Source organism: Lithobates pipiens, unplaced genomic scaffold (assembly GCF_037356315.1).
Source record: "Lithobates pipiens isolate NorthernLeopardFrog02 unplaced genomic scaffold, aLitPip1_a1.2 Scaffold_18, whole genome shotgun sequence".
Lineage (NCBI taxonomy): Eukaryota > Metazoa > Chordata > Amphibia > Anura > Ranidae > Lithobates > Lithobates pipiens.
The window spans coordinates 225,069,143-225,096,222 of NW_027507758.1; the positions used below are offsets into that span (position 1 = coordinate 225,069,143).

At 41.0% G+C, this 27,080-nt stretch overlaps 1 protein-coding gene across 5 annotated transcripts in view; it reads right to left on the minus strand.

Annotated features, from left to right (window-relative positions):
- Positions 1-27,080, minus strand: part of LOC143987702 (scavenger receptor cysteine-rich domain-containing protein DMBT1-like) — a 136,272-nt gene that overhangs the window by 21,679 nt on the left and 87,513 nt on the right. For 4 of the 5 annotated variants that reach the window (XM_077486641.1, XM_077486642.1, XM_077486640.1 and 1 more), the window contains 6 exons: positions 15,113-15,145; positions 11,739-11,768; positions 11,461-11,490; positions 11,218-11,371; positions 6,925-7,136; positions 1,950-1,970 (listed from right to left, as the gene is read on the minus strand). In XM_077486641.1, the coding sequence (XP_077342767.1) occupies positions 1,950-1,970; positions 6,925-7,136; positions 11,218-11,371; positions 11,461-11,490; positions 11,739-11,768; positions 15,113-15,145 (480 nt within the window). The remainder of the gene's footprint in view (positions 1-1,949; positions 1,971-6,924; positions 7,137-11,217; positions 11,372-11,460; positions 11,491-11,738; positions 11,769-15,112; positions 15,146-27,080) is intronic. The other variant, XM_077486643.1, reaches the window with a different exon arrangement.

Consider the following 27,080-nt stretch of genomic DNA (forward strand, 5'->3'; position numbering starts at 1 on the left):
TAACCCTATTGAGGTCTGTAAGAAATGAATCTCATTTTTTCTGCCTTTTGAGGCTAATGTACAAGTTTTTCATGTACATGAAGCTGTGGATGTAGTGCAATATACTCTGGATTAGAAGCCTGATATCTCGGTTATCGCTGCAGCAATGATCGAGATATCACTTTTAAGTGGCAGCAATTTCCTTCAACGTAAATGTAATCCGCAAGGGACAGCCTTTATCGGGCTCTCCCTTGCGGCAGGGGAGCCTGGTAAGGATGCGAATGGTGGCATCTACTTCCTGGGACACAATGAGACGAACTGATGTTGTTCCTCCTACTGTGTGATGTCAGAAACAGGAAGGAATGAGGCTTTTGACACATGCAGTTTCGGTCTAATGCAAAACAAGTCGGCTTGAACAAGCATCTGTTCAAACCGGTCTTGGTTTGATCAGATACTTTAGAGGGCAGGGAGAGAGTTCTGGAGTCTAATGGACCCAAGATCTCTCCATACAGACGACCTGTCATAGCCTATGCCATCACAAGGGATGTTGTTTATCCTTTCCGATAGAAATAAAGGAGAGAAAATAACATAAAAAATAAAGTAAACAACATTTGAAGCACCCCTGTGCTCACACGCAAGTGCAAACACGCACATAGGTCCCACACAAATGCCGAATTGCACCACACATGTAAGGTATCACCATGAATGTCAGAGTTAGGGGATATAATTTTAGCGCTGGAACTCCTCTGTAACTCTCAAATGGTAACCTATAAAAGATTTTAGAGCGTTGCCTATGGAGATTTTAAGGTATCGTAGTTTGATGCCATTCCACATCAGATGCAATTTTAATATGTGACATGGCTCTATTTACTCAGCATAACATCATCTTTTATATTGTATTTTTGTGCATTAAACTTCATTAAAGTGTTTTTTTTTTCTTTTCAAAAAATTTGCATTTGAAAAACCGCTGCACAAATATTGTGTGGCAAAAAAATATACCATTTTATTCCCCAGAGCCTCAGCTTAAAAACATATATAATGTTTATGGGTTCTACGTAGTTTTTTTTAGCAAAAACTGATATTTTACATGTAAAATATGTAACACACACACACTAACTAGCACAAGGATTCAATGTAAACTGTTATACAGTGTCAATTTGATTGTTTTGCAGGCTGGCTGGTAACTGTGCTGGGAAATATTTTGTCTGTTTGGAATGTGAAGTGTCCTTCCATGTGCACCTTGTTGCAAAGGCCAGTTATATGCTGGGTTTGTTGACACTTTTTTGTACAGTTGGATGAATTGGGTGCAGGGACGCAATTGCTCTTGCTGGGCATCACATGCATTCCTGTGCTTTTAAGAAGGGATGGGCTCCCTCCAGGCATACCTGCCCTTATTCTATCCATTCTTATATGTGCTCCTACTATGGAGGCTCTGGAAATTTGGAATTAGGACTATACAGTATACAGAGCTCCCTTGGTCGAAATGCATTGGGGTATCTTATATATCAGATGGTGATTCAAATTATATGTTATGGGAATTTATTTGTATTTAACAAATTCGTTTTCTGAATGGTGAAATTGTATATGCATTTCCCTCTACCAATATACATTTTTCGCACTATGTATACAAGAGCTCATGTTTTAATAAATACTTTTTGTACCTCATGTTAATTAATCAGTGTTTTGGATAATAAAACCAAGACATTTTTTTATAACTCCTTTGTTTCTCATTTGCTGCTTAAAAAACCCCATGGGGAAATCTCTTTTTTGTTTGTAATCAATGACCCTTTCCTACTTTTATTTACAGGTTATTTTGTATTAAGCAGGTCTGCACAGTATACAGGTTTCAGGCACTAAAAAAACTTGTCTGTGTACTCTTGGTAACTTACTATATATGTAATATAAATGTAATAATATCTAATATTTTCTATTTTACTAATTTATATACACATATGTAAATGACTTATTACCTGGAGTCTGCGTTGTATAACCTGCATATATATATAAAAAAAAAAAAAGGTTAAGAAAAAAAATTGTTACACTCAGAAATTTCATACCTTAAAAACAAATATATCAGAAATCTATCTAGGTAATAATATTTAAAAGTAATGTAATTTCCCTCTTAGTTTGCCTAATTTAGAGTTAAACCAATATTGGTGCACATACAACACCTATAAAAAGTATTTACCTCCTTGAAGTTTTAATGTTTTTTGTCATATTTAAGAACATTGAACAGTAGGTTTAATTATTATTATTTTATTTTTTTTGATCAACAGAAATAAACTCTTTCATGATGGACTGCAGTTCTATACAAAGTGATTGAAATTACTTAATTGTTGGCAAAGTTTCATACTCTAAATACAAACATGAAGAGTGTTTAGTGGGCACCAACGCCATTACTGAACAGTTCACTTTAAGAACTGGCAAACACCACTATGTTTTACTCTGACAAAACTACCTTGATAACAACATGAATTATATTGTTATCTATACAGTATATACATCAATGAAAGGAAACACACTTTAGTCTAACCATTAGTCTGCTGGTAATTATTCAGTAATGAAAAATCATTAACCTTAAGTCCATCCCTAGACAAAACATTTTGGTATAGAGTGTGCATGAGTTTAGAACCCTTACTCTAAACCATGTGATCAAAGAAGTTATTTTTTTCTTTTTCAATGTTTTTATTGATTTCACAAGATCAAAAGAACAGATGAGCAGATTTAATAATTTCTCAAGGCACATGGAATTTATGTAAATACAAAGAAAAAGCGAGTATGACTGTTATTACCACATACAGCTCTACAGATTCAATGGTTCAACATAGATGTGCATGAATAAATCAGCTAAACAGCTGTCAACAAAAACAAAAGTGAGCAACAGAAAAATAAAATAAAAAAATTACATATATATATATATATATATATATATATATATATACAGTGGTGTGAAAAAGTGTTTGCCCCCTTCCTCATTTCCTGTTCCTTTGCATGTTTGTCACACTTAAAGCGGTAGTAAACCCGCAATTTTTTTTTTTTTTTTTTAAAACCTGCAAAGCAAAAGGCATAATGAGCTAGTATGCACCGCATACTAGCTCATTATGAAATACTTACCTTAGAACGAGGCCCCGACATCTCGCCCGATCCACGCCGAGGGAGCCGACATGCTCCCTCGGCGTCTCTTCCGGGTATCGCGGCTCCGGCGCTGTGAGTGGCCGGAGCCGCGATATCGTCACTCCCGCGCATGCGCGCGGGAGATTTAAATCCGGCCGGACGAGCGCTGCCGGATTTTCACGGAGAGAACCCCCTTGTGCGCATGCGCCGCTGCAGTCAGCGGCGCATACCGAGGGGAATATCTCCTAAACCGTACAGGTTTAGGAGATATTTTTTTTACCTACAGGTAAGCCTTATTATAGGCTTTCCTGTAGGTAAAAGTTAAAAAAGTGGGTATACAACCACTTTAAGTGTTTCGGAACATCAAACCAATTTAAACAATAGTCAAGGACAACACAAGTAAACACAAAATGCAATTTGTAAATTAAGGTGTTTATTATTAAAGGTGAAAAAAAATCCAAACCATCATGGCCCTGTGTGAAAAAGTGATTGCCCCCCTTGTTAAAACATACTACAACTGTGGTTGTCCACACCTGAGTTCAATTTCTCTAGCCACACCCAGGCCTGATTATTGCCACACCTGTTCACAATCAAGGCATCACTTAAATAGGAGCTGCTTGACACAGTAAGGTCCACCAGAAGATCCTTAAAAGCTACACATCATGCCGAGACCCAAAGAAATTCAGGAACAATTGAGAAAGAAAGTAATTGAGATCTATCAGTCTGGAAAGGGTTATAAAGCCATTTCCAAAGCTTTGGGAATCCAGTGAACCACAGTGAGAGCCATTATCCACAAATGGCGAAGACATGGAACAGTGGTGAACCTTCCCAGGAGTGGCCGGCCGCCCAAAATTACCCCAAGAGCGCAGCGACGACTCATCCAAGAGGTCACAAAAGACCCCACAACAACATCCAAGGAACTGCAGGTCTCACTTGCCTCAGTTAAGGTCAGCGTTCATGCCTCCACCATCAGGAAAAGACTGGGCAAAAATGGCCTGCATGGCAGAGTTCCAAGGAGAAAACCACTGCTGAGCAAAAAGAACATCAAAGCTCGTCTCAATTTCTCCACAACACATCTTGATGATCCCCAAGACTTTTGGGACAACATTCTGTGGACCGATGAGACAAAAGTGGAACTCTTTGGAAGGTGTGTGTCCAAGTATATCTGGCGTAGAAGGAACACTGCATTTCATAAAAAGAACATTATACCAACAGCAAAATATGGTGGTGGTAGTGTGATGGTCTGGGGCTGTTTTGCTGCTTCAGGACCTGGAAGACTTGCCGTGATAAAAGGAACTATGAATTCTGCTGTCTACCAAGAGATCCTGAAGGAGAATGTCCGACCATCTGTTCGTGTACTCAAGCTGAAACGAACTTGGGTTCTGCAGCAGGACAATGATCCTAAACACACCAGCAAGTCCACCACCGAATGGCTGAAGAAAAACGAAATGAAGACTTTGGAGTGGCCTAGCCAAAGTCCTGACCTGAATCCTATTGAGATGTTGTGGTATGACCTTAAAAAGGCCGTTCATGCTCGAAAACCCTCTAATGTAACTGAATTAGGACAATTCTGCAAAGATGAGTGGGCCAAAATTCCTCCAGGACGCTGTAATAGCCTCATTGCACGTTATCGCAAACGCTTGGTTGCAGTTGTTGCTGCTAAGGGTGGCCCAACCAGTTATTAGGTTTAGGGGGCAATCACTTTTTCACACAGGGCCATGATGGTTTGGATTTTTTTTCACCTTTAATAATAAACACCTTCATTTAAAAATTGCATTTTGTGTTTACTTGTGTTGTCCTTGACTATTGTTTAAATTGGTTTGATGTTCCGAAACACTTAAGTGTGACAAACATGCAAAGGAACAGGAAATGAGGAAGGGGGCAAACACTTTTTCACACCACTGTATATATATATATATATATATATATATATATATATATATATATGAAAAGAAAATAAGAGCAACAAGCAAGATCAAGTTTTTTTTTTCTTTCCCTCAGTTAACCAAGCCATGCAATTCATTACCTGAATCCTGAATGGCTGGTTCAAAGCAAAAATACATTTAAAGTATAATTCCAGCCAAAAAAAATTTCCTGCTTTGAGATAGAATGAAGAAGGTTTGGAACCCTTGCTATAGAGTTCCCTTCACTTTCTGTCCTGCTGACAATATTTAACCAAACAGAAAGTGAGAGGAATTCACCAACATCACAGATATAAATGAAAACTATATTTTTTTTAGTAGAGTAGGGGTGGATAAGATACTTGCTGTCTCTGTTTATGTTGTGGACTTGACCTTCCAGTCTAAAACTATTGTCAATGGGGCAGCAAGTGAGGAACAATCTCTGTTATGGAGCCAAAACAATTAAATCCATGAAAGATTTTTAATTCTTTCTCATTCTATCTACAACAACATTTTTTTTTTACTTGACATTTACTTAAAATAAGGCTAATAGGCCTTGTATTTTTTGTGGTAGTAAGTTTTTTACCATCATTGCACAAGTTTTTGGGGCAAACATGTCTGTGAAAACAAAATGCTAATTACAGCAGCCCTCAAAATGTCCACTCGCCTGCTCACATTTAGCGAGTGGAAGTTAGTTGAGGGCGAGTGTGGAGAAGGGGCGGACTGGGCTCACGGTTTCCTGGCTGATCACTTCTGGCAGAAGCGGTGCATCCTTTTTTACAGGGCATCTGATGCTCTGTAAAAAAGACTGCACCGCTTTTGCCAGGCCTGATCAGCCAGAAAACTGTCAGGAAGATTGCCGGCCGAATCATACAGATCGGGGATCTCCCTCTGTGACCCAGCTCGTATATGAAACACCGGCCGCTGTCAAACAAAGTCCCACTTCCTGGATGGGCCCCTATGATAGACAGCACACTGGTCCAATGCCTGTCCAGGAGGCGGAACTTTGTTTGACATTGGCTGGAATTTCATATACAAGCTGTGTCACAGTGAGAAATACCCGCTCTGTGTGATTTGCCCGGCAATCCTCCCAATTCCTCCCTGTGATCCCTGCTGCATTGATGGGCACTGGTGAGGCTGCACTTATGGGTACTGATAAGCTGCACTGATACACTGCATTGATGAGCACTGAGGAGGCGGAATTGATTACCTGCTCTTATAAGATAGCACTGATATGCTGTACTGATGGGCACTAATGGCCACTGATGAGGTAGCACTGATGAGACTGCACTTCTAAGGCAGCACTGATGTGCTTCACTGATGGGGTTGCACTGATGAGGCAGCAATGATGGGCACTAATGAGGCTGCACTGATAGGCAATGATGAGGCTTCACTGATGGACACTGATATGCTTTATGCTAATATTGTTAAAGCTGTTATTTTTTAATTTTGTAACCTAATTCTGCATAAAACATTTAACAGTGTCATTTTATGAGATTGAGAATTTACAAGGGTGTGTTTAGGGGTGGAAATAGGGGTGGGACAAGGTAGGGATTGGGCGGGGCAACTGGTGGCGAGTAACTCTTAAGGACTAGCTAGTAGCTCAGGACTTGAAATTTTGACTCCTGAATTACAGTATATCCAGAATAGAATATTTTTGCAGGAAAAATAAGTACTTTTATATATAGAGAATTTTTGTATTTGTAAAGTTACTTCTGTGATTATGAAATATATGTTCACAATATTTTTGCATTTACTTTTATAGTGGATCAGTTAGGGTAGGATAGGGTATGGTTTCTAAACATTTTGACACCAAAAACACAATTTTTTTTCTACAGTTCTAGGTAAGAACACAGCTGTTATTATTTCACTTGTAAGACTTTCGTTAGCTTATTGTTCCACAGAATTTTAATAAAATTGAATCTGTTACCTGCTAGAACTGATGAAAAGACAGCACGGAATCCAGACATTTCAATGATACTATCACTTTTAAATTCAATGGTGATGACATTAGATGATGAGGCGTAAGTGTAGTAAGTATAGTTTGAAGGATAGCAAAGTGTTGCCAAAAGTGTAGCATTTTGGGGATATCCATCATACACTTTCACCCAGTCATAGACACAGTTATTCGATGTTTCTAATCTAACAACAAAACACAAAATGTATCAATTCTAATCAGATCTAGAGGTCAAAACAATCCAGATAAATCTGTTGGAATTTGGTGGATAGATTTGTTAATTTAAAAGTAAATTCCAACATCTTTTTCTCCAAAAATGTTGCAAATAACTTATATTATTTTTAGTAGCTGGGAAAGCACCTTTCCTCAATGTGACTTTCTTTTTTTTAACGGCTTGCTGACCAGCTGCCACAGTTATATTGCGGTAGGTTGGCTCAGCTGCACGGATCGCCGATCCCTTTAATGACTATCAGCACGTGCATCGTTGGAGCTGATGCACGTGGCCACTGGCCGCAATGTCCGCTGGCCACCCATGATCGCTCCACAGAGAGCCAGGACAGGGATCTGTCAATGTAAACAAACAGATTCCATTCTGTCAGGGGAGTAGAGAGAGAGATTGCCTGTTCCTAGTGATCAGGAACAGCGATCTCTCTACTCCCAGTCAGTCTTCTTCCCCTACAGTTAGAAACACCTCTCTAGGGAACACTTAACCCCTTGATCGTGCCCTAGTGTTAACCCCTTTCCCTAGCAATGTAATTTATACAGTGATCAGTGGCTATTTTTAGCTCTGAACACTGTAATAATATCACTAGTCCCAATTATATACCCTATTTTGTAGGCGCTATAACTTTTGCGCAAACCAATCAAAACACACTCTTATTGCGATTTTTTTACCAAAATTATGTAGAAGAATACATATTGGCCTAATCTGATGAAGAAATGTTTTTTTTTTTAAATTTTGGGGGATATTTATTATAGCAAAAAGTAAAAAATATGTTGGTCTTTTTTTGTTTATAGTAGATAAAATGAAAATCGCAGAGGTGATCAAATACCACTAAAGGAAAGCTCTATTTGTGGGAAAAAAAATATTTTTATCTGTGTTTAAATTCAGATCCACAACATGATTTCCCATGCTGATCTTTTATACACTTGAGTCATTCAACTAGGCAAGACTAAATGACAAATTAATTGCAAAGTCTAAGCCCTTGTACACACGGTCGGAGATTCCGACAACCAAATCCGTTGGAGTAATTCCGACGGATTAATTCCGGAAGAGGTCCGGAAGTGATGTTGCATACACACGGTCGGACTAAGTTGTCGGAAAATCCGATTGTACATAACGTGATGACGTTATTTTGTTACGACGGGACTACGTTCAGGCTAGTAGCCAATAGCTTTGGTCTAGGAATTTGATCTGAGCATGTGTGGCACTTTGTCTGTCGGAGTAGGCTACACATGATCGGAGTATGTCCGTTTCGGAGCATTTTGTCGGAAAATTTTACCGGCAAGTTGGAAAAATTGGTCCGTTGGATATTCCGACGGAAACAGTCCGATACAGACCACACACAGTCTGAATATCCGACAAAACGGTCCAATAGGAAACATTCCGACGGAATCTCCGACCGCGTATACAAGGGCTTAGTATATAAACAGGCCACTATGAAAACCTACATTTTATTTTAAGTGTATTCATAGCCAAATATTTTTCTTGTTTTGGATGGATTGGGTAAGGTTAACCTACCAGGTTAGATTTTTACAACCTGTGTCCCATTTGGGAGGTTTCCCTTCAATTTCACAATAGGAAGGAAATGAAACCATATTTAGCCAAATCACATTTCAGAGATTTGGCATGCAATTTGACATGTCAAATCACATGCCCAATCCGTGGCTATTGCCCACAATGGCACTATCCGAAATCGGTGCCACACCAATTTCCAAAAGTAGTTTCTTTACTAATGTTGGTGACTTTGGGGTGCGATTTCAATAGACATCTGTGCAGAAACTGACACAAAATGTCTCTGAAATCGACCCCGAAGTCGGGACTGACATGCGGGAATGAAATCGTGTGAGTTCAGCTGATTTAATTCCCTCTGTCAGTGTCTGGCTTAAGTGAAGAAAATTAGAAGATTTGTAGTCACCTCTTGTTGTAGCGATAAGGTGAGCAACAGAACAGAGAATCTAAACCTTTATCTCAATCCAAAACTGAAAAATAAGCTTTTCCTTTACATACACTCAAACTTGGCACATTTTCAGTTCAGATTTCACAGCTTTTACTAGGTTTAAACTCATGATTGACAAAACATTTGAAATAGCTGTTGCTATGCAGTCGTCCTGATCTGCCACTGCCTTCTCCACTGAGCTGTTCCTTCTCTTCCTCCCTCACGTTGCCTTCTGGAAAATGGGGTGCGCTGTCCTTCTGGGACCTGTGTGTGTCCAAGCAGACAGCCGCCCATTCACAAAGCTCCACGCGACTCGCGCATGCGAAGTAGGAAAAGGGGCAGTGAAGCCACAAGGCTCCACTGACTGTTTCCCTTCATTAGGATGGCGGTGCCGGCACCTGATCTGATGGACGGATAAGCCTCAAGGGGCTGACATCACGGGCTCCCTGGACAGGTAAGCATCCATATTAAAAGTCAACAGCTACAGTATTTGTAGCTGCTGACTTTAAAAAAAAATTGCAGCCGGAACACCGCTTTAAAGGAGAAGTATGGTCAAAGCTCTTTTGGCAATACTTCTCATGTCACAGTAGTGGAAAACTAAGTGCACTCCTGTGAGACAGATTCAGCCGACAGAACTAAAGCCTGCTGTTGGCTGACCTCAAAGAGCTGGTCCAGGCTTTGCAGGGATCCCAAAAACAGTTACTGCTATCTGCTCACTGAAGATCAAGAACTGAGTGGTCAGTGGTTATGTGATCACTCAGTACTCAGTCTTATGCCGTGTACACACAATCAGACTATCCGGCGGACAATCCGCCAGACTTTGCAGGGGAGGTCCGCCGGACATCCAAACAAGCGGACTTGCCCACACACGCCCACACATGATTGGACTTTTGAAATGAACGGACTTGCCTACACACGGAGTAAAGTCCGTTCATTTTGCACATGACTCCAGGTAGACGGGACTAGCGAAGGAAGTCAATGTTGCCGCCTCCATTGGCGAGATTGACACCTTGTGAGCCCCATCTCCTGGTATGGATTTAAAGGGGAACCCCTACGCTGAAAAAATGGCGTGGGGGTTCCCCCAAAGTCCATACCAGATCCTTATCCGAGCACACAGCCCAGCTGGTCAAGAAGGGGGGTGGGGACAAGCGAGAACCCTCCTCCTGAGCCATACCAGGCTGCATGCCCTTAACATGGGGGGGCTTTGGAGAGGGGGGCCCTGCGCCCCCCACCCCAAAGCACCTTGTCCCCATGTTGATGAGGACAATGGCCTCTTCCCGACAACCCTGGCCGTTGGTTGTCGGGGTCTGCAGCGGGGGGCTTATCAGAATCCGGGAGCCCCCTTTAATAAGGGGGCCCCCATATCCCACCCCCCACCCTATGTGAATGAGTATGGGGTACATGGTACCCCTACCCATTCACCTGAGGGGAAAAAGTGTTAATAAAAAAACACAAGCGGAGGAGCCCGGTTTTCTCCTTCGTCGCTGCTGCTGTCTGGGGGTCTTCTTCTTCTTCCAATGTTGACACAACGCTCTCTCCGGCGGGAATTGCAGGGACACGTTGTGCGGCGACTTATATAGGCATAAGGGGTGGGTTCACCGCCGTGATATCACATGGTGACCCCGCCCCTTATGATGTCACAGTATAGGGGGATGCTGGGACTGTGACATCATAAGGAGTGGGGTCACCATGTGACATCACCTGGTGACCCCGCCCCTTATGCCTATATAAGTCGCCAGACAACGCATCCCCGCCATTACGGCCGGACTGATGCTGCATCCACATAGGTGAGTATGTGTGTTTGTTTTTTTTTGTATTTCCATACTTTTTTATTTTAAATAATAAACACATCTCTTGTTCTGAAACCATGTATGGAATAAATAATTATGTAGACCGAAGTCTAAAAATTCTATTTGTCTGGTTTGAATTTGGTCCTTTGGTCCATTAATTTCTCAATTACTGATCTAAAGCATGTTAACAGATTTGGCATTTTGACTTTAAAATTTCTTTATAATCTGGACAGATTAAAACCACCATTTAAAAAAAAAAGCTAGCAATTATATTTTATTACAGTATAGTATTTCCCCTACTTTTATTATGAACTTACTGAAAATGTGTAAAAGTCAATTCCACTCGATACCCTCTTGCTGTTTCAATTTCCCATATGCAGAAACTATTAGATGAATAATTGTTGGGAAAATTTGGGCTGGTTATGACCCCATAAAACTGTGTGATGCGACCTCCACAGCTAGTGTTATTCCCTGTAATATACAAAATAAAATACCAAGAGGCATTGTATTCTATAAATTCCAAATAAATGAAAAAAAAAAATGCAAATATTACTACATACGTGTAGTCCAGCTTGGAAGTGTTGTATTCACTGTAAATTAAAAAAATATTTCATCAAGTATTTCATTGCCAAATTTTTAGATGGAATGGCAGAAAAAAGAGAAACAAAAAATTCATAAATATTTAATGCTGCATAGGAATTTAGGAAAATACATTAACTATTCATTAATATGTTAGAAAAATACATTAATAATTCTTATTATGAATATTAGCAGATGGAGAGACAGACATAAAATAAATGAATTCAAATAAGGTAAACATTGAAATAAATGTATATACCTGTTGGCAAACCTGAGTATGTTGGGCGCTCTGTAAGAAAATACATATTTTAAATTAATCTCATTACTTTCTCATATACTTTCTTATATAGACAAACATAAAACAAAATGTCTAAGATGTGAATATTAGAGATACATGATGTTGTAAAGACTAAGTTCACCTTTTGTTTCTAAATTCCAGCTCCCCTATGTACCAATAAATCATTAATGTACTTCTTTTGCAGAAATAAAAAAACTTTCTATTTATCCTACATAGCTCTTACATCAGTGCCAGCGCTTGTTGTAAAAAAAAAAAAGTCTACATTATTTCCTGAACAGGATGAGCTCCGGCGTGTTCGCACAGCCCACGTGCAGAGACCACCAGGAAGTTGGCACTGCGCTGCGCTAATCAAAGGCAGTGAGACATTTCCCGATCTCTGCAGCCGCGCATCGGGACAATGGCACAGGGAGTAGTTCACCAGCTGACCTCATTAGCGCACACCCTGCATCATCTGCCCTCCTATTCCAGGACCACATGTTTTTTAAATGCAATCAGTGATCCCACAGAATACACAAGCATAGTTTTTTTTTCTACCTTAACCTGGCCATACATTATACATTGTTCTTATCCAATTTCCTTTAGATTTACCTTCACCTATGTAGTGCAAGGGCCTGTCTGATTGCATACAAATTGAAAGTGTTTAGGTTTGACCTCGTATTATATGGTTTTGGTAAATCTAATGGGAAATTGAACAATAAAATTGTATAATGTATGGCCAGCCTGACTTTTATTTTGCAATGATCTTTTTTTTTGTCAGAGTAAGCATGAGCTGTGGTATTGAGAACAGGGGACGTATGTCCTGGGTTTTGTAAAGCTCACCATACACTCTACAATCTGATTGTGCAATCTCTTTTAGATCTACCATCAACTATGTAGTGCAAGGGCCTGCCTGACTGTATACAGAGTGAATGGATAGATAGGTGGGTCATCCTATTCCAAAGTAGTTCTGGTAAATCTAAATAAAATTGTACAGAAATTGTATAATCGGATTGCATAGTGTATGGTCAGCTTTGTACAAGTACATAGGAGGGAGTGGATGGAGACACTCAGCTGTCAAGCCCCATTCACATCTCGGTGTAGATGTAACTCACATTCTGACATGCACTGTTTTTCAGGGAGTTTAAGAGCATTTTCGCTTGTCCCACATAAGGCAGCCCATTCAACAATTGCCCAAAAATAGCTCCAGACCTGGAGTAGTGCATGGTATATTTTTTACTGTGCTTTTTGGTGCGTTTGCAGCATGATTCTGAAGCACACGGCAAAGCATGCATTTTCTGTGCAGTTTGCCATGCTTTTGAAAAACACACAGATGTGAATGGAGCCTCACTGTACTTGTGTAAACACACCAGTTTCACTTTGTTACATATGTTCATGTGGCAGGTCCTGATTGGCTGATTGTGCTAACCCTCCTTTCTATTCTGAATATTGCGCAGGGCTGATTTTAAGATATATTTAGGTACTTACTCTAGTTTCATTTAAAAATAGATGGTACACAGTAACTATTTATATGAGCACATAACTGATACAATTTAATTTTCTTTTTATTTTACACAAAGTTCAGAATGAAAGAAAATTGCTTCCCTAAGGTAACACACAACTTGTAGAGCCATGCAGAGACCTGTGAGAACTAAGTAGCCTATTGACGTTTGAAATAATTAATGTATTCCTTAGGACCCTGCTAGCTTAAATGTATTGACCCCCAATAATTTGGTAGACCCAAGTGGAGGTTCTAATCCCCCCACTGTTCAGCAATAATGCCTAGTCACGGTGACCAGTTATAGTAATGCACCAAATTACTGCCACTATGTCTAACTTACTACCTATCTCCTCTTTAGCCTCGTACACGCAATCGGATTTTCCACAGACAAAACCGCTGACTTTTGTCCAAAGGGCGTTGGCCCCAAACTTGTCTTGCATACAAATGGCACACAATTGTCGGCCAACAAACCCAAAGGTAGTGATGTGCTAGATGTACTACGAGCTGATAAAGAGGAAGTTCAATTGTCATGAGCCACCCTTTGGGCTCCTTCTGCTAATTTTGTGTTAGTAGAAGTTTGGTGAGTGTTGATTCGTGCTTTTCATTTCGTGCTTTTCAGTTAGTTTCTGAAAGGCCGTTCGTAAACCAGACATGTTGTGGAATCAGAGAAGATAACGTGTTTTTATTATTGGCCTTGGAATTATTGCTTTGACCCAAGTCCAGTCCAGGAACAGGAGGAGGAGGATTTCTTGGACCAAAAATTGGTTACTTTATTAATCATGACTAATTATGTCATATGCCATTGCTGCGGGAGCTCCAGGAGAATAACCCGGATGATTTTCGGAATTATCTCTGGATTTCACCAACTCTTGGCATTGTTGACCCCCTATATTAAGAAGAAGGACACATACATGAGGCTTTTATTTTATTTCTTGGTTAAATAATGATTTGATTTGGTATATTTTCTATATTTTTGGATGCATAGAATGCACTTTTTGGTTAAGTTCTATTGGCAGATACCATGTCTAATTTTATTTGTTTTATTTTTTTAATGTACAATAAAATAATTGTGGAGAATAATACTCAGCTATATGTTTTAATTCAAAAGACAGTTTGGCAGTAGGCAGTTACATTTAAAAAAATACAATGTAAAATTGACAAGGGACACCAACATAGTTGTATCTTTGATCTTAAAAACGAAGGGATAATGGTGTCGTGGTAACTTGCCCAAATAATAATATTATTCTTGATATCACTAGAAAATAAAAGCCTTTTAAAATAAGTTTGGCAGAACTCCATCAATATCACCAGGAAAGCAGCTTCATTATTATCTCATTAAAGAAGAAGAGAATGTGTGCTGCACTTCGAGATTTCTCAATTTGCCAGTAGGTAATTCGCCATTACGAATGCTAGTTTACAAGACCGACCGCTTCTGGCTCATCCTTGCTTCTGAGCATGCGTGTTTGTAGTTTAAACTTTTGTCTGATGGACTTGTGTACAGACGCTTGGAAAATCCGACAACAGACTGTTGTCCTTGGAAAATTTATAAACCTGCCATTCAACATTTGTCAATGGAAAGATGGCCAACAATTGTCTGAGAGTACAGTCAGTCGGATTTTCCACCAACAGCCTGTCATCACACAATTCCCGTCTGAAAAATCAGATTGTGTGTACAAGGCTTAAGTGTGACATTACTTGTTCCTGCTCACTTTTCTCTTGCTTATTACTTGGCAATGGCATCAGGAATATCAGAAATAAATGTTCTGCCTTGCCTCCTTCTGTCCTCCTTCTGTCCTGAAACAGTCCTGTTTTACTTGTGACAGATTTGTTTAGTGAAAAATGAATGCAATCATATTACCTGTGGAACTATTTATAAGGGCATTTTGAGAATCTAAAAGAATGAACATATGATTAGTCAGTAAAATGCATAAATGTGGCAATACAAGAACAATGCTGATACTAAAATGAAAAAAAAAAATGTTTTACTTACTTATAAGTTCCATAGCTTGGAGTGAAGTATGGGATATGAGTTGTCATAGACGCTAGCTGCTAGGTTAGAGGCTGTTACCTTCAGGTGATTGGACACTGGCAAAGCTTTGCTGGATATGCCTCCTGAATGTACCCCTATAACCCTTTCCCACTCCGTGAGACCTCATTTTCTTTTTTAGCCACTAATATGGAATAATATAGAAACAAAGAAGAGGGTGGCCTGTTCCCAGTACTGCACTGCAAGATATGGAATTTACATCATCTTAATTGTACAGTACAGTATCCATAGACCCTAGGACTTCTCAGAGCAATGAATGAGGAATGTGGACAACAACAAGGCAAGAACCTTGGAGCCAACCTTGGAGCCAAAAGCTGCATTCACAGAGGATTAGATGTCCGCCTAGAAGAACTTTGAGAAAGTTTAAACTGATGACCAGGTGACAGCCAAGTAGTCACTAGGACAAAGAGAAAATCCACCTTTCTGACAGAAGCTGTGGCTTTCAGATAAACTCTGACAGAATCCAGACAATGAAAAGATATTTCTTTGGAATGCTTAAGAACAGGGCACAAAGAAGAAAAGACTGTGCTTTCACTGAGGTGGAAGGTTAACACCACCAGAGGCAGAAAGGTAGGTCTTAAATACAAGGCTAATTTATTGTTGTGAAGAATCAAGAATGGCTACTTACAAGAGAGAGCTGCTAGGTCAGTGACATGTGTGACAGATGTGTTAGTCACTAAAAAGGCCACCTTGCATCGGAAATCTTTCAAAGATAGTTCCCTGATGGATGCAAAGGCTGGTTTCTACAGGGCAGAGAGAAACAAAATAAGATCCCCAGGATACACAAGGTGCTGTAAAGGTGGTTTATACCTAGAAACACGTTGCATGAAAGGTTTTAACAAGGGATCGCAAAGCCAGAAGTTTCTGGTACAAAATGGAAAAGGCTAAAACTTGTCCCTTAAGAGTACAGTATTTAAGGCCAAATTCTGGCCAAGTTATGATTGTAGAAAGGCCAGAATGCAAGGCACAATGTAATCTCTGGGATTGACGTTCCTGTGTTCACACCAGGCAAAGAAGGATTTCTAGGTACAATAGTAGATCTTTCTAGAAGTGACTTTTCTCTCTTTACATAATATGGGAATGTCAGAGTTAGAAATATTCATGTCGTTTAAGACCTGGGTTTCAACAGCAATGCCTTTAAAGCCAGAGACTGAGAAGCAGAATGAAACAGGGGGCCCTGAGACATAAAGCCCCGCCTGTCTGGAAGAAGCCAGGGATGGTCTCATAGATGTTTGAGTATGTCTGTGTCCTAGGTTCTTCTGGGCCAGTTTAATGCAATGAGATTCACTTATTTCTTTTCTTGAGCTATTTTGCGGTTGAGGCAGGAATTCACATCTTAGTAAAGTTGTATATCAACTGGAACAGAGTCCAGGGAATCATCAGAACATTCAATGCCAGTGCTAGAGAATCCTTGGTTCTGGCTACTTGTTGTTGAATCTGAAGGCAAGACAAAAGAGATAGAAGATTTTGGGATGAAAAGCCCATTTCCTTTGGTCCAGACAATGATGACTGAGGTAATTCAAGTTCCAACAATTGTCTACTCCAGGGATGAGAACACCAGAGATCACTGGACAGTGTTTTGCCTGTGCAATAAACAGCTATGTTATTGTTTGTTTGTAGCCTGATTAGGTGTTCCTGAAGAAGAAGGGGTCCAGTGAAGAGCTAATTTTATCACCAGATAGTTGATAGGGAGCTGGCTTCCCCTGGTGACCATCTTTCCTTAAGTGTGAAAGATTGGGACACTTCTCCACAGCCTGTGAAGGTGAAATCTGTGTTATTACCTTCAATAGGGATGGTAGAAACTGCCTCCCCTTTGTCAGGGCAGTATTTGAAATGCACCAAGCTAAGGAGCTCCTTTCTTGGCTGGAGAGGAACGGAGGGAGATTAAGAGAAGGAGCATGCTTGTTCCATACTAACAAATGGCTACATTGGAGAGGCCTTGAATGGAATTGAGAACAGCCTTGAATGAGGCCATCATGAGACCCAGAACTCCCATAGAGAATCTCCATGAGGGATGTTTCTTTGATCTTTAAGTTCTAAGTATAAGATCTTAGAAAGATGCTCTGTTTTCTGGAAGGAAGTTCTTTGCCTGGTCTGTGTCTAGAATAAGGCCTAAGTATTATAGATGAGTAGAAGGTTGGAGGGCAGACTTTTGAAAGTTTATTACCAACTAAAAGCCTGAAGTACCTGAATACTCATTTGGACATTTGCATATAGTTGAAAGAGGGCTGAGCCCTTCAGAAATTGAGCATATATGTCATCTAGGTACCCTGTTATCTGAATACCCTGAGTTCTTAAAGCATAGCTCTACCCAAAAGTGGAACTTCCGCTTGTTGTACTCCTCTCCCCCTCCGATGCCACATTTGGCACCTTTCAGAAGGGAGGGGGGGGGCAGGATAACTGTCTTTCACAGGTATCCTGTTCCCACTTCCGGGAGCCTCAGCCATGGGTATTGACATCAAAGCAGGCTCCCTCCTCTTCTCTCCTCCCTCCTCCTTCCCCAGCCACCGGGCTAGTAGGAGAGAGGAGTGGAGCCTTGCGCATGTGCAGTAGGGTTCGGCTTCACTGCCATGTTCCCTTACTCGCAATGGAGGCGATTATGCACCTGACAGCTGATTGAAACAGCTGCGGTGCCGACATTGCTGGACTCCAGGACAGGTAAGTGTCCGATTATTAAAAGTCAGCATCTGCAGTATGTGCAGCTGCTGGTTTTTAATTTTTGCAGCGGTGGGTGGACCTCCGTTTTAAGAGGGCAAGAAGGGGCACAAGTAACTTTGTGAATACTCTTGGTGCAGAGTATAGGCCAAATGGCAGTGTGACAAATTGGAAGTGTCTGTGTCCTACTGCGAAGTGCAGGAAGCACTGATGAGGTGGATCAATGGGAATTTGTAGATAAGCATCTTGAATGTCTACTTACATGCTAGGTATTCCCTTTGTCTCATAAAGGCAATAAATGACTTTGAGGATTCCATGCAAAAGTGCAGGCATCCGCCCTTGTGGAGAGAAGTCTTTAACAGCTTACTCTAACACAGCCACTGTGTCTGCTTCATTCTCTTCCATGGCAGTGTCTATTAGAGCAAGCATTTCAGTTTCCAACTCCAGTGGTGACAGAAAGGGTAGAGAAGAAGTCCGGTGCTTTTGAGCTATGAACAGTGGTGGCTGTATTAAAGCCATCAGTTGTCCAAGAAAGTCTGACATAGTTGCAGAAAGTTTTCCTGGGTCAGGTAGGCCACTTGTTACTTACCTGAGATATACCTAGTATCGGATGCAAAGACCAGTGTTAAAATGGGATACTGTCATGAAAGCATTGTCACCCTAATGCCGCGTACACATGACCAGACTTTGCGGCAGAAAAGATCCGATGGAATCATTTCATCGGATATTCCGATTGTGTGTGGACTTCATCTGACTTTTTTTTTTCACAAATTCTGTCGGACCTAGAAATAGAACATGTTTTAAATATTTCCAACGGAATCAATTCCTATCGGGAAAACTGTTTGTCTATATGCTATTCCGATGGACCAAATACGACGCAAGGGCAGCTATTGGTTGCTGGCTATTGAACTTCCTTTTCTAGTCCTGTCATACATCATCGCGTTCTAAACGAATGGACTTTGGTGTGAGCGTGTGTAGGCAAGTCTGTTTCAGCTGAAATCTGTCGGAAAGACCGTCAGAGTTTATTCTGACGGAAAGTCTGGTCATGTGTAAGCGGCATGAGTGGTTTGAGTTTTTTGCAGGCTTTTGACAGAGCATATTTTTACCTGAGCTTTTGACATGGTTCCCTTGCACCTGGTCTCTGCCATTGCTATCATTGAGGGTTTTCTTCTGTGGGATACTCATGGAGTAGGATGCAAAAATTGAGTAATTGTGTCTGTGAATGTCCTCATGGCAAAAGGAGGAAGTGCCTAAGAACCTTATAAGGGCTTTAGGCAGACAGGGTGGTAATGGTGTGATATGTGGCGTGAGGTAATACCTAGTCATCTACTTGAGACTACACTCTAAATTATGAAATTTTACCACCAAGTTTGAACAGTTTAACCGCCTATGAATGAATAATTTTTCAAAGACATTCCTGGTTTCCAGATGGTTTTAATGTAAATACTTTTTAGGATAAAGAATAATTGTAATTGTAAGACAAGTGATATAGATATTTGATCTCATACTTTTTGGGAGCCTATAGTATCAGTCCAATAACAGGCCGATCCCATTGTACCTATATATGTCACTGATCCCTTTTCAGAATTCAGGCTTCATCCATCATCATGAGCATATCCCCTGAGGGTTCTTCAGGGTCTGGATTCCATAGGGATGGACCATAACCTGTATATAAACCTGCAGCTAACTTCACAATATTACAGGTCATCCCCATAGTGTGGGGTCTGAGTATGACTCCCAAGATTTTACTGAGATTGCACCAATCATGATACACTGCTTATCTTGCTGTAGCACAAGGCAGTGAGGAGTTGATTGAAAAAAATAAAAAATAAAATAAACTAATAAGGCATATAATGATTTCTTTGTGGGGTAGAAGAGGTCCATCACATAAGGACTCTGCAAAAACCAAGGTCTACCAGAGTGGAGCAGGGTTATAGGGATACACACAGCTGGCATATCCAGCAAAGCATTGCCAGTGTCAAATCACCTGAAGGTAGCAGTCAGCAGTGCTGTATGTCCTGTACTATATAATTAAGATATCATACACTTTGGATAAAGCTTATTTTGTCCAGTACTCCTTCTGTGAATGATAGTTCCAGATTACTACTGATTTTAAGCATAAAAAATCATGCTTTACAACTTAGAATGACAATGATGACTAAGTCAGCTAGCTCTGTAATATTTTTACTATTATCCTCTCTCATATCTTAATTTCCTACAGTTGACCTGCTCCCAGGGGTGTGTGGCCAAAAGCTGATATGGCATCGATACTGCCACAGAATTGGTTGAATTCAAAATGACTGCCAAACCAGCTGTGGCACCTCTCTCTGAAATGTGCCGTTTCCCTTTCTATGGAGAAGAGGAGATGTTCATATTTCAAGAATATAAGCAAATGTAAGGTTTGCAGATACTTGACCCCAGGGGTACACTTACTGAATATTGCAAACAAAGCCTCCTAAGAAAATTTAGCATATCTATGAATACACTTTGGAGAATTTTTTTTTTTATCAAACTTCATATTTAATAGTTTGGAAAGTTTAATAGTCCCCACCCCTTCCCCGGGAAAAGTAAAGCCTGGTACACATGTTAATTTTTTTTTTTTAGTTCACCCGGCAGCTAAATGGAGAAAAAAAAAAAAGAGAGGTTGATGTACTAACTATGAAATGTTGGTACAGCAATCTCCCCAGCTGTGCTATTGTATTCTGACAGGGAACATTGTAGTTTCAGCCCCCCCCCGCTAGAACACACCGGTCAGCGATCACAGCCATTGCCCGCAAGCGCTGATCAGATGCTGATTGGTTGCTGGTTTTCCAGCATGCCTGTTCAACAGAAGCCGGTCATGAGATTGGCTCGTGTCTATGGGGCTTAACTATCACCTTCATGATCTGTGTTGATACTATAAAGCCACTAGCAGAAAACATTGTCTATTGTACCGCTGGGCAATGGACTTGACATTGTTGTGTATTAAATGAATCCTGTGATTTTTAGCCATCATTGATCTGGAAATAACAAAATAACATAATAAATATAGCAATTAAAAATAATGCAGAAATGATTCTATTATTTAAATAAAGTATTTCTTTATTTAAATAAAGTATGGCTATCTATATCTGCTATGTATTTTAAGGGGCCTTTGAAGGGGTATGTGTACTGTTTCATTTTTTATTTTTTATTTTTTTAAGAATCTAGCAAATAATGAAATTCGCTTGTAATTTAATCTTTATAATTTCTTTCTCTTTGTAAATGTAATTTTTGTTGTAGCACATCCTACAGCAAGAATGAAAAATTGTGTAGCGTCCCACCAAAATACATACCAGACTCTTTCAGTCTCATGAAAAAAAATGCATGAGCCCCCCTCCAGGAGATCCATACATTGGGTCTGGTATAGATTTTAAGGGGGATCATCAGCTAATCCCTACCCTTCAGCATTGGGGATGCTTTGAAAGGGATTCCAAAAAGTACTAGTATTTATATGCACTGGGCTTTTTGGCATGGCTGAGTGGCAAGCAGATTGTTGCCTCCTCCTTGGTAAACAAATTTTTAGGGATCCTTTGTACTCCTAACTAGTTCCACATACATGTAGGGGAAAAATAATATAAATTATTTAATGAATCTATTTTTAATTAATACTTACTTCCAGGTTTCAGTGATGCCTGAAGATGTTGCCCATCCATCCAGAGATAGCAGATCAGAGGAGGGAGGAGCAATGGTTTTCCCTTTCTCTCTACTCAAATGTATTTTGTAGCTATTTTGGAGAGCTGTGGTATTTTTTATGTATAGTTAGAAAAATAACTTGGGAATTGCTGAATCTGTATACAAACACAGCTTCCTTCATAAACAATTAGTGCATTTATTTAGTGGAAAACATTTTTAATTTAAAAGCTAAACCAGGTAAATTATAGCAAAAATATGTTGAGGGAAAGTCATTTGAATGCTTATGGAAGGTTATATTTACTCTTTTAGTATGATGTGAATGTTACAGAAGAACTGATGTTGTTGTATGTCATAGAATGTCATTTTCACTGGTTGAATCCTGGCAAATTTCCACCAGTTTGGACTTAATTTTGATGATCAATTCTGGCCACTTTTAGGGCTAAAAGGCAAGCGATTGTCAAAAAAAGGGGGTAGGGACAGGGCCATCTTGATAGCATCATGGGCCACAGGGCAAAGTAATGCACTGGGGCCCCCACAAGCCTACACTACCACTCACCAAACGCAATCCATTTAAATAAAAGGGTCTGCGCTGCAAGTTCTGCACAACTGTGGGTGATGCAGCATTTAGAGCAGGGGTAGGCAACCTTTGAGAGGTGGAGATCTACTTGAAAACTATAATAAAACTAATGTCTTTGTAAAAATATACAGTAAATTTAGCTTACCTTAAAAGTTGACTTCAGTGAGCAACTAGTTTTAGGCCTAATTGCAGGGCAGTGTGTAGAGGTCAGTCATGGGTGTGGCGGTGTGTAGAGGTCAGTCATAGGTAGGGTGGTGTGTAAATGTCAGTAATAGGTAGAGTGGTGTGTAGAGGTCAGTAATAGGTAGGGCGATGTGTAAAGGTCAGTAGTAGGTAGGGCAGAGTATAGGAGTCAAGAGAGCGGTGGACGGTGTCAGTAGGCCAGTGGACAGTGTCAGTTAGTAGGACAGAGTATGGTGGCAGTTAGTAGGACTGTGGATGATGTCAGTTAATAGGATGGAGTATGGTGGCAGTTAGTAAGGCTGTGGATGGTGTCAGTTAGTAGGACAGAGTATGGTGGCAGTTAGTAAGGCTGTGGATGGTGTCAGTTAGTAGGACAGAGTATGGTGGCAGTTAGTAAGGATGTGGATGGTGTCAGTTAGTAGGATGAAGTATGGTGGCAGTTAGTAAGGCTGTGGATGGTGTCAGTTAGTAGGACAGAGTATGGTGGCAGTTAGTAAGGCTGTGGATGGTGTCAGTTAGTAGGCCTGTGGGTGATGTCAGTTAATAAGGCTGTGGATGGTGATAGTTAGTAAGGCTGTGGATGGTGACAGTCAGTAGGGCTTTAAGTGTTGATAGTTAGTAAGTCTGTGTATGGTGACAGTTAGTAAGGCTGTGGATTGTGACAGTTAGTAAGGCTGTGGAGGGTGACAGTAAGGCTGTACCTACAGCGTGGCTTCCTCTCTGGCTTCCCTCAGCATATTCTTTTCTTTTTCTCTTCTTCTGTAGCACTCAATTCCTCTGCTTCTTCCAGATTCCAGGCGCTCTCTCTCTTCCCCCAGAATGCAGAGATGCTAGGGGCTGAAGCTTCTTGTCTGTGGACACATCTGGGGCTGCCAATCTTCTGGGACTACATTTCCCAAGATGCTTCCCCAGTGCCTGCTGATTGGCCCTCTGCTGTGGCCAATGGGGAAAGTAGGCAGAAATGTGGGCGGCGTCGTGGCGAACCTACCAGAAACCTTTCTCTTCTCCCATTCGGGTGACAGGAGAAAGGGGAGGGGGCAAGCGGGGGAAATACACCCGCAGCCCGTCTCTCCCCTGTCACATTGCAGCTGCCAAGTTCCCTGGCAAGCAGAGCAGGGGAAAATTGACCCGCTGTACCGATGGGGGAGAGGCTCAATGACACCCACAACAATCCCTTCCTGGTCTGGCCCCCTAGCAACCCATAGTGACGCTAAGTAACTTGCGTGCCATGCAGTTATCATACCACTGCATCCCCTAGATCAGAGCCGGCCCTGATAGGGCCCCATGAGCACTTGGGGCCCCCGGGCAGTGCCCAGGGGTGGCCGCTCGATAAGGCGGCTCTGGGTAGGGAGGGTATGGGGAACTAGATACCGCCATGAGGGACATGTATCAATGCAAATATATATATATATGGATTTTGATGTGGCCCCTACACCATTTTTTTTGTTTATTTTGTTATTTTTACATTTTGGACCCAAAGGGCCTGGTCTGGATTGGGGGGGGGGGCAACCTTCTTTTTTCTGAATTTTTTATTCCTGGCATCCTTTTTTTACATTTCAGCTGCCAGTGGGGAAGCCTGCTGACAGCAGATAAGTTATCTGTTGTTAAGGATGTGTCGGCCGCTCTTTAACTAGCTATTCTTCATACAGAATTCAAATTGGACCCTAGAAATGCCCCTGGTTGCAATATTTAGCATGCAGTGCAGAATTTACACTGCAACCTATAATACACATTTTGCATCAGAGACCCAGCTGTGGAAACATTATGTGTGTCACCTTTGCAGCTGCATGGGTTTTGTAACCATTGCTGATCCATGACTTGTTCATTTTAATTGAGCCAGTTAACAATGTCTGGAGACAGGTGGGTGTGTTTAAGGCCCTCTCAGACAGCACACAAGCTTTATAGCCAGTAACCACATCAGCCCTGGAACCCTAAATAGTTCCCAGTCATATGGTTAAGGGTCTGCCTGTTGCCTGCTGCAGGTCCTGTCTGCTGCATCTGCAAAAGCATCTTATATGCATTGTTGAGGCAGCCACTGCTACTTCTCTTTCAGGGATCTGAGGCTAAGTGCCATTAGAAGGGATCCCGCCGCTATCAGATAATTCGGCTGAGAGGTTCTTTTACAGTCCCTGCTTTTAAATGCTTCATTTTGTACTCCCTCTGGGATGGTAGCATTAGATTCACTCCATGTACTGGGAATCCTGGCCACCAAATAATGGTCTTCTTTATGGCCTGAATTTGAACATTCTTGCAAAGGCATTTCACCATGAAAGAGCTCATTCACCACAAATTACCTACAACAGAGGACTCAATGTCCCCTGTGTCACTGTGTAAAACAGTGTCCTCAACAATCTTACTCCACCTGCATTCAATTTTCTAGGTTTAAAAGGGTAAACTTTCCCCTGAATGTCTGCTTAATTTCCTCCTCCTCCTTCTCTCTGCCAGCACTCCAACAACCCTCCTCCTCTGGTTCTTGTTATCTCACAAGGATAGATACAGTACCATTAGTTATGATCTTTCCCCATAAAATGAGAGTCCACAGATTTGCCCCATGCAGCCCCTGGCAGGACAGTACAGTGCAGGGGTGTTTCTAGTACAGGGCATCTGCATCTCTTGCGGGGTGCCCCAGGTCCCTATGCCACTACTGCCCAGCCTTTTCTTTTCCAGCTTCTTTCTTACTTCAGACACCATGGCTGTACAGAACTATGGGAAACTGTCCCTAAGCTCCTGCTTGGCTCTGATTTGCAGTGTTACATAATACTGCCCATGACTTCACCTCACTTTGCCTTGCTGCTGTATCTGAGCTCTGGTAAGTGGACTTCAGGAGTGAGACAGTTTTTTTGTGGTTTCTATTGGGACAGAGATATGTGTACAGAGGGGGACAGATCCATACTGGGGGTCCGTGGTCAGTACTGGGGTTGAGAGAGGTCTGTATTGGGGGGGGGGCATTCTGCAGAGAAAAGGTATATACCAGGGGTAGAGGTCTGTATGAGGGGAAGAGGTTTGCACTAGGGAGGAAAGGTCTATACCGGGGGTAGATGCCTAGATGAGAGGCCTGTAGTGGGGGAGGGGTCTGTACTGAGCAGTATTTGAAGGGTGGTCTGTACTAGAGGTAATTTGGATAGAGAGACCTCTGTACTAGGAGGGATTTAGGAGGAGTTCTGTACTGGAGGAAATTGTTTTAGGAGAGGGAAATGTTTAGTTCTGCTGTGTACACTGGCCTGTATGTTACATATTCCTGGCCCCATCACACTGCACTATGCATTTGTGACCCCTGCATTACTTGTGTTACATACTCTTGACAATCTGCAATTTTGCAATGTGAGCTCTAAATAATCCTGACCCCTGTACTCCACTTACCTCCTGAACCCTGCACTTGTGCAATATGTACTCCTGACCCCTGCACTTTGTGTAGCATATTCCTGACCCCCTGAATTGTGTTTTATCCACTCTTGACCGAAAGCAAATAAGTCTCAGGTTTTAGTCAACCATACTTTAAGACTCTCTGACTGTTGGGACCCAGTTCATCTGTTAGTGGCACTGTGGTGCTCTGATTCGAAAGCTGCAGTTTTAGTGCTCACCAGCAGGTGTCTCCCAGCAGGTAGGGAGGGTACTTAAGTTCCACCTTTGCTACTGCTCCTGCCTTGTTCCCTGTTTGCTGTGAGACTCTGTTGCCATTTACCCTTAATTTTGCCCTGCATTCAGTACCCTGTTGCCTTGTCACTTTCTCTGTCTTGTTTCCCTTCTTCCCATCCACTCCTGAGTATATGTTTATATATTTACTTAGTTGTTAGGTTTCTGCATTTGATTATTCAGTTTTGATTTTCATGCTTTCTCGCGTTTATTGCGGTTGGTGTGTGGTTATTGTTCACTGTAAATAAATCTCACTTTAAAATATATATACATTGTCTGGTCCCAGTTTCTGTGTGTAGCTACATGTATCTGTTCTCCCAGCTGCTGATCCCTGGCATGGACTGTTACCACAATTTTGACATATCCAAAACTTGTCGTGGCACACTATGCATGCCAATTAATTTCTCTATACATAATGCCCAAAGCATCTTGCCCTTTTTTACCTTCAATGTCTCTTGTTCCAAAAGTCTGTGACCATTTGTTTCAAGGTATGTTAAAAATGGTGGTATGATTTTGTGGATGTGGCTACAAAGGGTGTGTGTTTAACAGTGGGTGTGATCGTTAGGGTGTCTTCAAGACTCATTTTAAATCTGGTAGCCTGAAAATAGGGGAAGGAGATTGCCTGAGTTTAATGTTAGCTATGGCAATAGGAGAAATATATGTGTATATATGTATATATATGTATGTGTGTATGTGTGTGTGTGTGTATATATATATATATATATATATATATATATATATATATATATATATATATATATATATATATATATATATATATATATATATATATATATATATAATCTCATGATATAAAAAAGCAATAACAAAAAAGTTAAAGTGGGCGTAACTGAAGAAGTTGTTGCTGACAGACACAAACCGATATTTATAGAAAGGACTCTAAGGTCAATTCACTATGCACAGTGGAAGGAGGGGAGGGTTCAAATTCACAGTATTGTTGCATACTACAGCACTAAAGAACAGCAGCTAACTCTCCCTATTAACACATTGTCAGCTTTTCCTATCCATTCTAATGCCGCGTACACACGACCGGACTTTCTGGCTGACTAGGTCCAA